This window comes from Poecilia mexicana, unplaced genomic scaffold, assembly GCF_051168715.1.
Source record: "Poecilia mexicana isolate PSO_F unplaced genomic scaffold, ASM5116871v1 scaffold_23, whole genome shotgun sequence".
Taxonomy (NCBI): Eukaryota; Metazoa; Chordata; class Actinopteri; order Cyprinodontiformes; family Poeciliidae; genus Poecilia; species Poecilia mexicana.
In genome coordinates this window covers 7,884,908-7,899,380 of record NW_028263392.1, presented here as the reverse complement: position 1 = coordinate 7,899,380, position 14,473 = coordinate 7,884,908, and the positions used below count along the sequence as shown (strand labels likewise).

General features: G+C 39.6%; 1 protein-coding gene across 1 annotated transcript in view; it reads right to left on the bottom strand.

Annotated features, from left to right (window-relative positions):
- The window catches only part of ccdc146 (coiled-coil domain containing 146), a gene marked incomplete at its 5' end in the record, with an annotated part of 34,773 nt that overhangs the window by 19,834 nt on the left and 466 nt on the right, over positions 1 to 14,473 (bottom strand). The window contains 15 exons of the mRNA XM_088003462.1: positions 481 to 709; positions 783 to 931; positions 1,485 to 1,560; positions 1,865 to 2,029; positions 3,709 to 3,797; positions 4,016 to 4,183; positions 4,709 to 4,801; positions 5,741 to 5,840; positions 6,570 to 6,659; positions 6,808 to 7,035; positions 8,167 to 8,240; positions 8,408 to 8,501; positions 9,735 to 9,817; positions 11,413 to 11,464; positions 13,936 to 14,154. Of these exons, the coding sequence (XP_087859588.1) occupies positions 481 to 709; positions 783 to 931; positions 1,485 to 1,560; positions 1,865 to 2,029; positions 3,709 to 3,797; positions 4,016 to 4,183; positions 4,709 to 4,801; positions 5,741 to 5,840; positions 6,570 to 6,659; positions 6,808 to 7,035; positions 8,167 to 8,240; positions 8,408 to 8,501; positions 9,735 to 9,817; positions 11,413 to 11,464; positions 13,936 to 14,154 (1,909 nt within the window). The remainder of the gene's footprint in view (positions 1 to 480; positions 710 to 782; positions 932 to 1,484; positions 1,561 to 1,864; positions 2,030 to 3,708; positions 3,798 to 4,015; positions 4,184 to 4,708; positions 4,802 to 5,740; positions 5,841 to 6,569; positions 6,660 to 6,807; positions 7,036 to 8,166; positions 8,241 to 8,407; positions 8,502 to 9,734; positions 9,818 to 11,412; positions 11,465 to 13,935; positions 14,155 to 14,473) is intronic.

The following is a 14,473-nucleotide window of genomic DNA, read 5'->3' as shown; positions in this document are numbered from 1 at the left end:
GCAAAAACAGAGAGAGCTTAAAACACATTTGCAGAGACGTCAATCACCAGAAGCTCCGGTGGAAAAACGTTGCGTATATAAATCATCCGGTTCGGGAACAACCTTCATCGTTTGAACTAACCACGGGAAGCGCTAATTGACAGGTCTGACTGCACCCTGATAGGGTTCCTAAAATATGAAGCTGAACGGCGTCCAGAAACACTGATGGTCATCCTCATGCCAGTATCCTGCTGGCACACTCCTCCCTGATTAGAGGCTTTATATGCACAGACAGGCTCAATAGTACCAACCCGTTGAAAATGATCATTTATTATAATAAAATACCAGATGGAGGCCCAGACAACCAGGCATGAGCAAAAAAAAAAAAAAAAGAGACAGTTCCCCTTCGCTGTCCTATGACGGTTTCTTATCCTGAAAGTGTTTTTGTTGATTCGATTGGATCAGAAGACACGATAGTTTTATACACTGTAGTTTTTCTACCTTGATTTGCAGCATGATGATCTCCTCCTCCTGTTTCCTCTTGAGTAGCACCTTCCTCCTCTTCAGGTCTGTTTGCCTCTTCTTGTCATTAATCTCAATCTGCAGTTCTCTCGCGTCCTTCTCCGCCGTCTCGGTTGCTCTGTAGGTTTTGGCGACGGCCGCCTCCAGGTTCTTCGCCTGGTCGTAAAAGTTTGACAAAACTCCGTCCTGCTCCAAGAGCCGTAACCCCCTGCGTGCAAAAGAAATAATATCGTGCAGTATGACAGTCTGCTTCTACCTGCATGTGCGAGTTAGAAACTTACAGAAAATTGCGTCTTTGGATGGCGTTCTCATAACTTCTCTTTACGTCCAGAAGAATCCCCTCATGGAACTTGATCATTTGGGTGAGATTCATTAACTCCAGTTTGTTGTCCTCATGCTGCTGACGGATTTGGTGTTGTTTCCATGTGAACTGGAACAGGGTTCAAATCAGAATTATGTTTTTCACCCTTAAATACACATTTATATGAGGCAAAAAGCAAAAAAAGGTTCCAGTCTGGTTAGAAAGCAGCCATATCCTGGAATGATTTTGTCCATACTATATACTTCATAGGCATTGGACGACAAATTGTTAAAGCAGCTTCAGCTTGATGTAGAAATGTGCTTTAAGACCAAAGGGTTGGGATTGTTAAGCAGACTGCAGAGAAGTCGGTAAACTTTTATAAACTGCCCTGTGTGTGATAAACATTCGGAAGCCTCGTAAAAAGGCACAAATAAATACTGGATTTGCAGTTGCTTACTGATTTCTATAAAGCCGTTCAAAATGGAAAAAAAAAAAAAAAAGTTTTAGAAAGTAACAAAAAAAAAAAAAAGGCTTTGATACATCCCCAGAAAACTCCCAGAGGCTTTGTACTGCTCTCATTCCTGTGAATCTCAATATTCGTTGTTGGGTATTGACTGTTTCAGTTTTAGACAGGTGATGTCCTGATGTTTTTGTTTTTTCTCCCTCATGTTCGAGTGCAGACCTTAGAGATCTCATTACGCAGTTTTTCCCTCGTTTTGGAGCTGCTGGAGACCTTCATGCGAGCCTTTGTCAGCAATCTGAAACAGACGGATATGGAAAAGTTCAGCAGGTACGATCTGTGTAATTTATTTTGTGAGGTCACAACTAAACCTTTGATACATTTTATTACGACTGTGATCGACAAAGTAAAACCAATAAACTTATTTGTGATTTAATATCCTGAAGGTGTGGTCTTCATTAGGCTTCTTGAACTCTAACAACCCATACAAATTTAGTCAAAAGTTGAATATGTAGAGCCAATTTTTCTGGATGAAAATGACTCTGTTGGTTTGTGCTGTAGCGATGTAAATGCAGGCCACCAACTCAAACGCATCAACACACCTGTCCTTGCTGTCAGCAATAGAGCGCTGGATTTCCATCTCGTTTGCAAGGATGTTAAGTTGCTCCGTCAATTCGGAGATCGTCTGTGAGGCAATCTGCTTCAGCCGCGCATACTTATTCTTCTCTTCCAGGAACGTGTCACACAGTTTTGAATACTGTGATATTCTGAGAAGCAATTAAAAAGAAAACACACACACACGCACAAAGAAATAAAACAAGGTTTAGCGCATTGCTTCTGTTACCCATCAAAAATAACTTCAGAGTGCGTTTTATATAAATATATATGTATATAGATGTATATCATTTTGTCTGTTCTGCAAAGTCGTTTGCAATATTTAGCCAGTGGTGGTTATTAAAAACAGTTCTAAAAACCATTCATATCATTTTTATTACTTTTATAGCTGAGTTTAGAACTGTGGCTCTCTTCGTTCCATTTTTTAAACTATGTAAAAGCAAAAAAAAAAAAAAAAAAGGATGTCCATGAATGTGTCTGAAACTGGGCAAAATCCTTGTTGCACACAGAACATGAAAGTCAGACATCAGAATTATAGAGTGATCCATAAGTCCATGAGGCCGAGACTTGTATGGTGATTTGTGCAGTGAGCAAGAGGAAAGAGGGAAAGAGCTGGCTGAGAGCAGCAGCTCAAGAGACTCAAACAGCACTCCATCAGAGGACATGAAAAGCATCTGTAAGCTCGGTGTGTAAACCACCACAGTGGGGATTGACAAATTATAGAGAAAATTGTAATAAAAAATACAACAAGTCTGCTTACATTCAGCTACAAGGCATCTGCAATAGCAAACCACTGGTTTTATTTTAAAACAACAATGGAACAGTGAATGGAAGCAGCTGAAAGTCTCAAGAATTGTATGTTGTTGTTTTTTTTGACTCAAAGTTTTCCGAAGCTAATGCTACACGTTTGGTGGAGGGAAGGGAAATTAAAATTAGGATAAGGTTTTACAATTTAGCCCAGACAGAGAAAAAGTCAAAACCAAAAACAATACAGTTGCTGTAGCAACACAAATCCCACCTACTTTTCATAGACGGAGGACGATTACAGAATACGAGTGCTCACTTCTTGTCCCGAATTTTCAACGTAACCAACAAGCAAACATCCGTCCATCAAGCGTATTCCTAACAAACTTCTTTTTTTTCTTGAGCTTCAGTGAGCTTCTTATTTAAACATTTGTGTTTTTTGTGTCAGAAAAGTTTCTTTTTGAATTAAATCACTCAAGATTTCACATTTAAGATTTTCACATCATTCAGCTCTAAAATATGATTATATTTACCCTTTCAAGTTTTTATAGCATCTTGCATAAAAAAAGTGGGCCAAAACTACTGAATTAAAAAAAAAAAGACCCTGCTTTTGAGGACTCAATGTTTGCCAATAAGGCAATGTACCATTGAGGTAATCTTGATTTCAAATTCATTACAAATGATCAGTGGATCATGAAATTGTTTATACAAAAAAAGAGAATCTTCACGCAGGATGACTCCTTACTCAGTTACAATTTAAAACTCATGTATGACGCGGCGGCGTGTGAACGTGCGATCGCTAAATGAGAGAACCACGAGAGGATAAACAAAAAAATTTTAATTGTCCTCCTGCTGCATTTTTGCTTTTGGGACGGATTTATTCCACGTCGGGCGAAACGGCATCAGTATGTAGTCTGCGTGCCGTGACCTTAATGAATGCACTGGAGAAGCCTGTTGTTGCGCTGCGGGGCGTTGTAGGCGTTCAGTACGCCGAAGTATGACCAATTAGTAGGACATGCTTTTCTCTGCAGCATCATCCTTACACACACACACACACGCATATTGAATATAAAAACGAAAACAACACCTGCGCTGAAGCACCGCGTTGAGCTTCTTGTGGTTCATGATGATCAGCTCTCGCTCTCTGAGCTCCTCCTGGATGCGCTCGCTCAGTTGCTGTGGGTAGATTTAAAAAGGTAAAACTCCAGCATCATCACTTCTGTGTGGGTTTTATTTATGGTTTTCTGAAACTCCACTTCTCCTTCTGGCTGCACATTCTTCAATATAAATAAAAAAAAAAAGTACCCCCTCTGACATTTTAAATAGATTAATATATATAAAAAACACAGCAAAGGATGTCCAATTTATTTTAATTTGTCTGTGTGAGTTAGCACCTCTGCCTTGAGACGTTCCCGGTTCTTCTTGCTCCGTTCCTCCGCTTTGATCTGTGTTAGACATCTGAGGCTATGGAGTTCTTCTCTGAGGTGATTTGACTCCCTAAGCAGCTCTTGAATCACCCCGTTCTGATGCTTCTTCTGGTTTTCTTCTTCAGCCGTAGAAACCTGGATGGAAACGCATTTCTCCAGTTAAAAGCCTCGTGAACAGTTGGGTGAAATTGCAAGATGTCTGAAAAGCCCATTAACAGAAGGAGAAAAGATGTCTTCTTTACAAATGAATCGCTAAAGGCTTTCTTTATGACATCTTTAGGACAGAAGAGAGAAAAATGGTGAAAAGAAAGGAAGGAGGCAAAAGTATAAAAAATTGAAGGAATGAAAAAAGACAGAACACAAAGAAGAAAGGACAAAGGAGGACAGGCAGAGGGACACTAGAAAGAACTGAACCCTAAGAATTGCTACAAGAAAGCAAGAGACAAAGAAGGAACAGACATAATGAAGAACAACTTTTAAGCAGTAGGATAGAGACTGAAGTCTGGAAATACAAATATTTCTCTGCACTTGTCATTTCTTTTTCTATACTTATCCACTAAAACACTGAAATGAAATTCCAAACTCTTCTAAGCCGTGTGGGAAGCCTGGACAGAGCTCAGAGCGCTTCAGGCTGTTGCTGTTACAGGAACACATCCCCACCTGCTTTTCAAAGCCGGCTTTGAGCGCATCAATCTCCTTCTGCAGCTCCATCCTTTGCCGAGCGCTGGCCTCTCGTTCGGGAATGGCATCCAGCTGAATATTTAGAGCAGAGCGCAGTGGAAATCAAGAGCCTGTTTAAAATTTCATCTGCATGCGAGATCTTTCATCTGCCTAAACTTGGTCCTGGATCTCAGCAGTGGGAGATGGGATTTTGCTTTCATTCGGTTGCATGATGAGCTACTGGAGAAGGGTTTTCATTTGTACCGTCACCTTGATCCTAAACGGGCGAGTCCACAAATAAGGGGATATTAATGCCACATGCATGTTTTCTTTCCCAACAATATGATTTTGTTTCAGCCACAGGAAGAGTCCAATCAAGATGATGCGTAAATGCTAAAACAAAAACGCAGCATGCTGAAAATATTAAGCCCGTTAATTGTCACCGGTTAGCTCAGAACGAGATGCATTCCTGTGGTAAACCAACAGATTCTGCTGAGCGGTCATAACGCTAATTTATTAGCAGGAAAGTGACGGCCAGTGACGGGGAAAACTGACTGAATCATTCCGTACAGCACATTTGTTTTCTGTTTTGCAGAACTGTGAATTCCCCGTTGTGTCACTGCGATTTCCTCTGCATTCAGTTTGCGCACGAGAGATATGCTGATGCATTTCCAAATGAGGCTGAGCCTCATCCTTTCTTCCTGCTTTGTCTTTAAAAATCTGTGCTGAGCAGTAGAATGACGGGAAGATTGGAAATACTCACAGCGTATGGCAAAATACGCATTTTCTGCGAAGTTAATCCAGACTGTAAGCATTTCTTGGTAACAAAGCCTGGGAATCTTTTCTGAACTATTTATTGAAAAAAAAAAAAATTATATATATATATATATATATATATATATATATATGCACAATTAGAACTTCTTTTCTTCTTCCCAGTCTTCCATAAAGGCTATATTTGGGCAAAAAAAAACACAGCAATAACACACAGATTGTTTTTTTTTTTGCAATACATAAAAATATTTCACACACCAGTTGCGACTGTATGTTCTTGTAGACGGATTGCGTGTGCGCTAGCCGCTCAGTGGCCATGGATACGGCATGCTCCATCCTTCTCAGGGCCTCCACCTGCCTGAGGAAAAAACCCACAACATTTGAAATATTTATTCAATCCATCACCAGGCTCTACTTTCTACATCTTTCCACAAGAATTCGAAGTTGATAAAAATCGCTGGTTGATATTGTTCATGGATTCCTTCCAGATATAAAGGTCACAAGACTGGCAATACAGAGAAATGGAAACAGAGATTAGATTTAGTTAAAAAAAACAGAAACTCAGTTCTTGCCTCCATCTGTTTAAAGCTAGTTTGCTGCAACCTGTTGAAAATAATCTAGCCAGTACATTTTCTTACCAAAGTGTTCATAACTTTTTCACATATTTTATTGTATTGTTTCAGGATTTCATGTAAAACTTCTGCAAGCTAGTCTATTAATTCAAAGTGGAAGGAAAATAAAAAATTTTTATAGTAACAAATACAAATTTTAAATGTGTCAGACATATTTAGCTTTAGATAGTCTGGTCCAGAACCATCTGCCATGGCACAAACGGCTACATTTCGGATTAGAGAGCAACTAATGAAGGCGACTTTTCAGTTTTGCTCTATGATAATGGCGTTAACTTAAAAAATACAAAATTCACAAAAAAAAAAAAAAACCTTTAGGCTGTGTGTTCTGTGGAAGACAATGACTTCATATCACATTCAGTGGGATCTGTGTGACTCTGTAAGGCAAAATACCCAGAAGGAAACAAAAAGGAGTTCCCTACTTGTCGTAAAGAAAGAGATGGATTCGGTATACCTACTTATTTTTCTTTTGGAGCTGCAAAGATCGGCTCTCGTGGAGCTGCTTCCTATCAGTCATGAGGTTGTGCAGCTTCATTTCCAAAATACCCCTGGAAAGGAAAAGAAAAACGACAAAAAAACAACACACTGACATGAACAATACTATCTTGCAACATTTAAAAAGATGGAAAATAAAGCAGTGCGCTTTGGTAAACAGTATTTCATCTTTTTAGCTTCAAAGGAAAACAAAGTTTCCACCTGCTGCCCATGATTTCAGACGACTCCTCCCTGCTGATCTCCTGCTTCTTCAGTAGCTGTCTGTTCTCCAGCTGACGCGCCTCCATCCGGGCCCTGAGCCGCTCCAGCTCCTGCATCACCTCCTCCCTCCTCACCTCCAGGGACTGATTATCCTCATTCACACTCCTCATCTGATGCTTCGCTTCCGAAAGCGCCGTGTTCAACGAGTCCATCTTCTTCATTGCCACTCTGGTGTTTTAATTAGCGAGATGAGGAAATACGCATACAACAAATTTCAGGCAGGTATTGCGAGAGCGTGTATTGTACAAGTCATCGTGCAAACGCGACCACGGGGAATCCTCCAGCTTTTTAAATTTCCAAGTCATAGCTTGTGATGCTCACGAAGACAGGTCCCCAGCCTTACTTGGAAGCCAAATGTAAATTTAGAATTGGGGAAAAATAAATAATTAATGCCAGAGACGCATGGCTGAAATAGAGTTTCAGCCCTGGTGACATCTCGCATGACTCGGGTTATGCTTTCAGATTATGGCAACCTCCAAACAAAAACAAACTGAGAAGCAAAATAAGGCACATTGGAAGCAATAAACTCAACTAAGCAGAGACCCTGGAAGCCAAGTCAGAGGAAATGATCCAGTTATAGACTGGAAAAGAATCAACAAACCCGTTGCAACGCAAAAGAATCCCAGAGAGATGCAGGCAGTGATGATATTATGGTCAAGATGGAGCCAAATCTGATGAATATACAAACACCTTGTTGAACATAAGCAATATAGGGACGAATTAAAGGAAAACAAGCAAGGTGTTTTCCTTGCTTGTTTTGGTGGTTGAGAGTTTGACATAAATCTGAAGAAAAAAAATGTTTTTAATAGAAATATTTTCATCTTTCTTTTTGTAAGCTGTCACACATTTAAGTCCCTCTCATGTTGAGGTGTTGTAAATCTGACTTTAAGGTTTGGACTTCGATGACCATAGCAGGAGCTTGATTTTGTGCAGCATTCCAAATTCTCCATGATAATAAAACTGTGGACACGGGATGCTGTCCAATACTTGTTTCAAACTAAACATGCATGCGCGTATTTACTCTGTTGTTCTGTTTGGCGGTGTGGTGCAAATGGGAATCTACAGATGTAAAATCGGTCTGTTCACATTTATTTTTTTCACTCAACGTCTATGGAGCAGGAACTGTGACATCTTGTTGAATCTGTATCTTTGTGAAAAGCATCACAATTATTTTTTTTTGTCTTGCGTACTTTAAAGGAGGTTTGACAGTGTGTAAGACAACTGAACAAAAAATTTAAATTGGTTAGAGTACTGGATGGTAACTTGTGTAAAAATTGCAAAAGAATGAAATTCACTTACTCCCATAACGAGCGCTTTCTTTCGGTTTCCTGTATTATCCGGTTCGGTATGCAGGCAAGCTGGGCTTTCTCAGCCTTGAAACAACAATGTAGATTAATGCAACCAAAGATGTAAAAAATCTGATGAGCTGTATGTATTTTATTTATGGTTTTAAGGCCACCAGCTGAGCTCAGACACACACGCACGCACACACGCACGCGCACACACACACACACACACACACACACACACACACACAAACCTCTTTGATTTCAATGATCTCCATCTTTTCTTCCAGCTCTTTTTGTTCTTTTAATAGCAGCGATTCAAGTGTTTCCAAATCCTCCATCAGAGTTCTGCACATGCAACAGAAGCACAGGGATACACAAATGCATTTCTCATCAGAACTATTTTTCCTTTAACAGAATTTAGCAGATGGAATAATGAGTCTTTAAGAGGAGAGGATACAAAAACATGCATTGAAAAAAAAAAAGTGGACGTCTTTAATCGGGTTATATAACATATTCAACATTTGTTTCATTGGAGGCTTGGAGCCCAAGGCAGCAAAAGTTAAACCCATTTCTGGCTGCTGGTTTATCTCAGGACACCTAACATGTACACTTCCTTTATCAAACTATTCACCTTCAGGTTTTTGTTTTTTTTCCTCTCTGCATTCCAATTACAAACTTTGATGATATTCTATTGGGATTTTATGCAATAGACTAGCCCAAAGTGGGGAATAGCGATGAAACAGAATGAAAATCACACATTAATTCAAAAATGAGTGTAGCCAAAAATATAATCCAGCATTTTCAGAAATCACTCAAGTCCTACATGTAGTCCACCTTAATCTGCATAAGGACATCTGTTCAAAAGTAACTCTATAGTGGTGGCAGACATCCATAACTCAGGTGGATACATTTATTAACAGACGCAATTATAAAAAAATGTAGACTGATATGGAACAAGATTCACAAGAAGAATATTTTTGCTTGTAGAATGTGGTGAAAAACTCAAGTTCAGACCTAAATCTGCTTGAGAAACTTTGGGAAGACTTGTAAACATATATGCCCAGATGTTTTCCATGCAGCCAGACAAACTATTTTGCAACAAAGTATAGGAAGAAAAACACCATCTCTGGATTTACACAGGCAGTAGAAACATAATGCAAAATATTTACAGCTGTAAAGTCAGGATGTCTGTTCTCCAGGACTCTAGAGAGCTGAATATAAACGCACGGCAAACTTTTCAGATTTGTTTTACCAAAATACTCCTATAATACAATTATGCACTACATAAAAGAAAAAGAAATCAATATAAATGTAAGCTTGTGGTTGTAACATTAGAAAGTTTAAAAGTGTGAAAATTCCCGCAAGGCCCTAATAAATAATACATTATTTTTTTTATGACCAAGTTAAAAGTGCCGCATCTGGATACACAGGCAAAAGAAAAAAAAAAAAAGAAAACCCACAAAACATCATGCCAGGCTGCACACTGACAAATTCACACTCAGAACTTCTTCCAGCAGAATAAAAGTAAATTATGAAGCTAAGCCTCCACAAGTCCTGACTTCATAACGAATTCATTACCTGACATCCAGTTGTCTCTGGGCCACTTCTTTCTTCAGAGCATCATGTTTGTCCTTCAACATGTCTGTGTTGCTTTCCAGCTCCTGGAGGATGCACCGACAAAATTAACCCCAGATCAGCGGAGAGGATCCAGCAGAATTTTAGAAGCAGGTTGTTACGGCTTCTCTTTATTCAGGGTGGGCCATAAGTTTCCATACATAGGAGAATGTAAAATGTATATTTTGGAAAGAGCAAAGAATTGAAGTTATACTGATGGCTGAATCGGGAAGCAGTCGCATGGTTGCACGAAACTAACAGAAAACATGGAACATGAGCATCACACACACGACACTGTGGCAAAACTTTTGCAAGTTTCAGAAAACTTTCAATTAGCCATATTGGATGGTTTTGGTGCAAGGAATAATTAAGAAATTAAATTAATCTTTCATCCTCAAACTACAAAATAAAAAAACCCTTCATTTTAAAAATAACTAAATACACAATGTGCTCTCAACAAACGTAGAGAAATGCCTGATTAATATTGCATTTTCTACTTTAAAAGTAGTGCACACAACTCGCATAAACCGTCGGGGGTCATATAAACGAGGTAGATATGCAACTGCTTTTATCTACGAGAAGGAAATGTGTTTCATGGCCATTCTTTTTGGCTCCAAATCTGTAATAAACAAAAATCAGCCATTAGTGGAGCAGCAGCAACCCAGAGAGACACATTTGGAATAATCTGAAATCGCAAAATCAGTAAAAAAAAAAAAAAAAAAAAAAAAAAAAAAAAAAAAAAGGGTGCAGCGGTTCATCAAGCCGTTCAAAGCTCAAACGCTACTCTTCAAAAGCAAAAACTGCAAAAATAGATATTTTGATGCAGCATTTTCAGAGTTACTTAAGGGGCTTTGGTCCAGTCGTGCAAATCCAATCGTATTTTATTCAACAAAATGGATGTCTTTGTTGCTGCTAATGTAGGGTGGCTTTGCTAGATTTGACAAATTCGCACAACATTATGAGTGAAGAGACTAAATTATAGGGATTTAACGTGGCCTGTGGCATTAGAGTTCTTTACACAAAGCACAACTTTCACTTAATGCTGAAGAGCAGCACAATGAGCCAATGAGTTAATGTCTTCCCCTCCCCCATTAATTAAACAAAGATAATGATGCATAATAGATATTTACTGTACCCTCCACAATAATTGGCACCCCTGGTGAAGATTTTTCAACAGCCTTCAGATAAATCTTTTATTAAGGCGGTCTAATCACACACTTAAAAAATGGAGAGAGAAGTCAACCTTTGATTTTTGTACATTTATTCATTAGTTTCAACATGCAAGAGTAGCGCGCCATATCTGAATGGATTTCATCATACGCTTTGGATTAATATTCTGTTGAAAAACATCTTGATGTGGTATTTCAAGTACATTTCGCCAGGGCCGGTTTGGAGTTGCGCTCCTGCGATTAAACACAATGTTTTTACACATTCCCACAGCATAAACCTTTACAAGTTTTGGGATGGAGAATATATATTTTTTCTTGTAAAAAAAAAAAAAAAAAAAAAAAAAGTTCACAAAGGATTAGTCTCAGTTGGAGGATTAAAGCAAAACTTATATTTATCCTCTGTTAAAACTGCCATCACAGCTGTAATCCTCGCCTCTGAAACCAAGTCCAGGATGGTGCAGTGATGAACTTACAGCAGGTTGTGTTTGAATTTCTCTCTCTCGATGCCACTTCTCTTCCCGGAGACTGCATGGCGGTGAGGAGGAGCAAGATAAGGCGATGGGGGGGGGAAGGAGGGCGGGGACGTAGTTAACGGAGACAGAGAGAGAAACCATGTTTCAGTTCCCGATTCAACGGAAAGAGGAATGCACAAGAACTTGCAAGCGTTTTTTTTAGAATTTGACTAATATGGATTTTCTTGTAAATTAGCCTCCCACTGAGACAAATAAGAAGAAAAGTATTTTTAGGCTCTACTGGTGAAGACTCAGGTAGCATACAAATGGCTGAGAGTACACACAACAATCTAGATCTCAGAGAAGCACATAAATCTTGGGCACACGCTATGAATGGGCCTATGAGAACATAATTTCTATGAATTTTTCATCTCCCCGAGGCAGATGCTTTTTGAGCAGTCGATTAAAGTTTGTATGAAATAATTTCAAGTCAGCTTTGTCATTATGAAAAACCTTACAACAGCACATACTGTACAGCTGCACATTTCACAAGGCAAATGATATTAATCTTCCTGACAAGCTGAAATATTGGGTATTAACTGATACAGAGAAAACTGCAGGAATGCTGCAATGTGGGACTGGAGGACGGAGGGGTGAGCGAAGAGGGGCGGGAGGAGAAGAAGAAGTGCTGAATTCCTGTGGGTCTGTATGAGTAGAGATAAAAAAATACGATTCTTCTTTTAAAAAAAGAAGAAAAAAAAAAGAGGGGGCATTTTCATGGTGAGCGTCTGCTTGTCATGTGCGGACTGATAGCTGTGCGGAAAAGAGGCGAAAGAGGAAAACAAGTCAAAGAGAAGTCAGGAAGAGGGGGAGATAGAAGGGCTTCAGCTGGAACCAGGGGGGAAGCAGATACCGAGGACACAAGAGAGCTCACTGGTGGAGAAAGAAGTCATGAATAACATGCTCTCTGATATTACAGAAGACACAGAGCAAGTGGTTTTTATTTAATATTTAAATTACTGCCGAGCCACCGACTCTCCGAATCAGGCAAACCACAGCCTCCTTCTGATCACATCTTTAGCAAACAGACACTTCTACCCAGCGGGAACGGTTTAACGATGTAGATGCAACACAGAGGGAATCGTAAAGCGAGAATGATAATTAAATAAGTGTTCGTCAGCCACACGTCATCTGCCATCTTCTTCTCTTGATTATGTTTGTAATTTTGCTTCCTCTCCACAGTTTAAGCAGAAAAAAACCCTTTAGAATAATGCCAAGTCAATGATCAATGTAATAATCCCGACTTTTAAAAGTGTGTATTTATATTTCAATGTATTGGATTTTGTGTGGCTGAGTGACACATGCTTACCCACGTTTATATCTGACAAAAACATTTTTGTAAAACACGATCAACTAATGATTATTAGCACAACATTTTCTGTAAAAAGTAAAGAGCTTATGATAGAATTGCATAACTGCGAACCATATTTAACATTTTTATTAGTAAAACGTCACAAGCTGCACATTCTTTCTCCTACACGTCAAAAGTATGTGCCATTTTGTGTCGATTCATTGTATAAATTCCAAATAATTTACGTGGATGTTCATGTTTTTGCTATGACAAAATCTGGAAGCGCCGTGTATTTTCATTCCACTGTGACAGAACCAAACAATTGCCCAACATTTTCCCATATACAACCCCTAACGTGCGATTGCGAGCACATGTTGCACTGTTTAAGGGTCAGAAGCCAAGATATTTGGCAGAAAATATTCTGGAAAGCACGGGGTATGTTATCATGTTGCCTAGTAATTTTCCGCGAACCTCCCTTTGACACTTCACAAAGTGAAGTTTGTGTACAGAAATACTGGACCAAGTGGTTCTTTTCCATAACTTTGGGTGTGTTTGACCTTTCAGAGGGACTCTTGGAAGAGTCAGGGAGGAAGAAAGAAAAAAAACTGCAGCAATAAGGAGGGAAATTGGTAGAGATGAGGAAAAGGGCTCTAGAGAACTAAAGTAAAAAGATGTTGGAGAAGGATATGATGGGGCTGAGAACCCGGACTAGTACTGGAACAAACTGGAACAAGTTCGCTGGAAATCTCCCACGAGGTGATTAATAAAAACAATCTTCAGAAAATATTGATTCTTTTGTTTTTCTTGAGTGAATAGGAATGGTCTAACTATCAGAAGAAGAAAAAAAGCGACACTTCTATGAATATTTGTGCGTGTCCAATTCTCTTTCACCTTCACCTCCATCATAAGTCAATAAAAAGGTGCTGCCTCATGAAGCTCACCTCAGTGTTTGGTCCCTAGTTACAGCTGTGTGTGTGTGTGTGTGTCTCAATGTGCACGTAAGCTTTCCTACCACACATAACTTCCTCCTCCAGCACTCTAATTTCACTTCTGTCTTCTGTTCCGTCCCTTGTGTTCCTCTCAGGTGTCTCCAGTTTGCATTTGTTCAAGTTTCCATTTGTGATGTGTGCATTTTATGCGCAGTGGCTGCACGTGCGTGTAAATGCGCACACACACACACGCACCCGTCTTACCGCTGCAACCCGTGCCGTGCTGCATGCTCTCTGTCCTCAGCAGCTCGCAGTTCATTGTGCGCCTGCAGGAGCTGTCGCCTCAGTTTGCTGACCTCACCGTCGGGCTCCTCAGGGGGGCCCCACTGCTCTTCCGGGCTCCGTACATCTACCTGGAGCCGCTCCAGCTCAGCCTGATGCCTCTTTGCCTCTCCCAAAAGCTGCATCTCAGAACTCTGCGCACTGCAGAAGAGCAGAATAAAAAAAAAGGGGGGGAAAAAATGCATTACATCACATAGAGCCGTATAATTCTGTTCTAATTCTTCCACAGGAAGAAAACTGAGGACAAGCATGGACTACTTCTTGCAGATATTCGCTGGAAAAAAATATTACCCCAGTGTTGCTTTAATTTCCTTTAAGAAAGCATGTTAATTGGGCTTCCATGCCTGGTTATACTCTAATAATTACAACTGAAACACTAATGTAGTATTAAATAACTTAGTAATTCTCTCATTAAAACTAAACCTTAATGTAACACAACATTCTATAAACAGGAAAATCT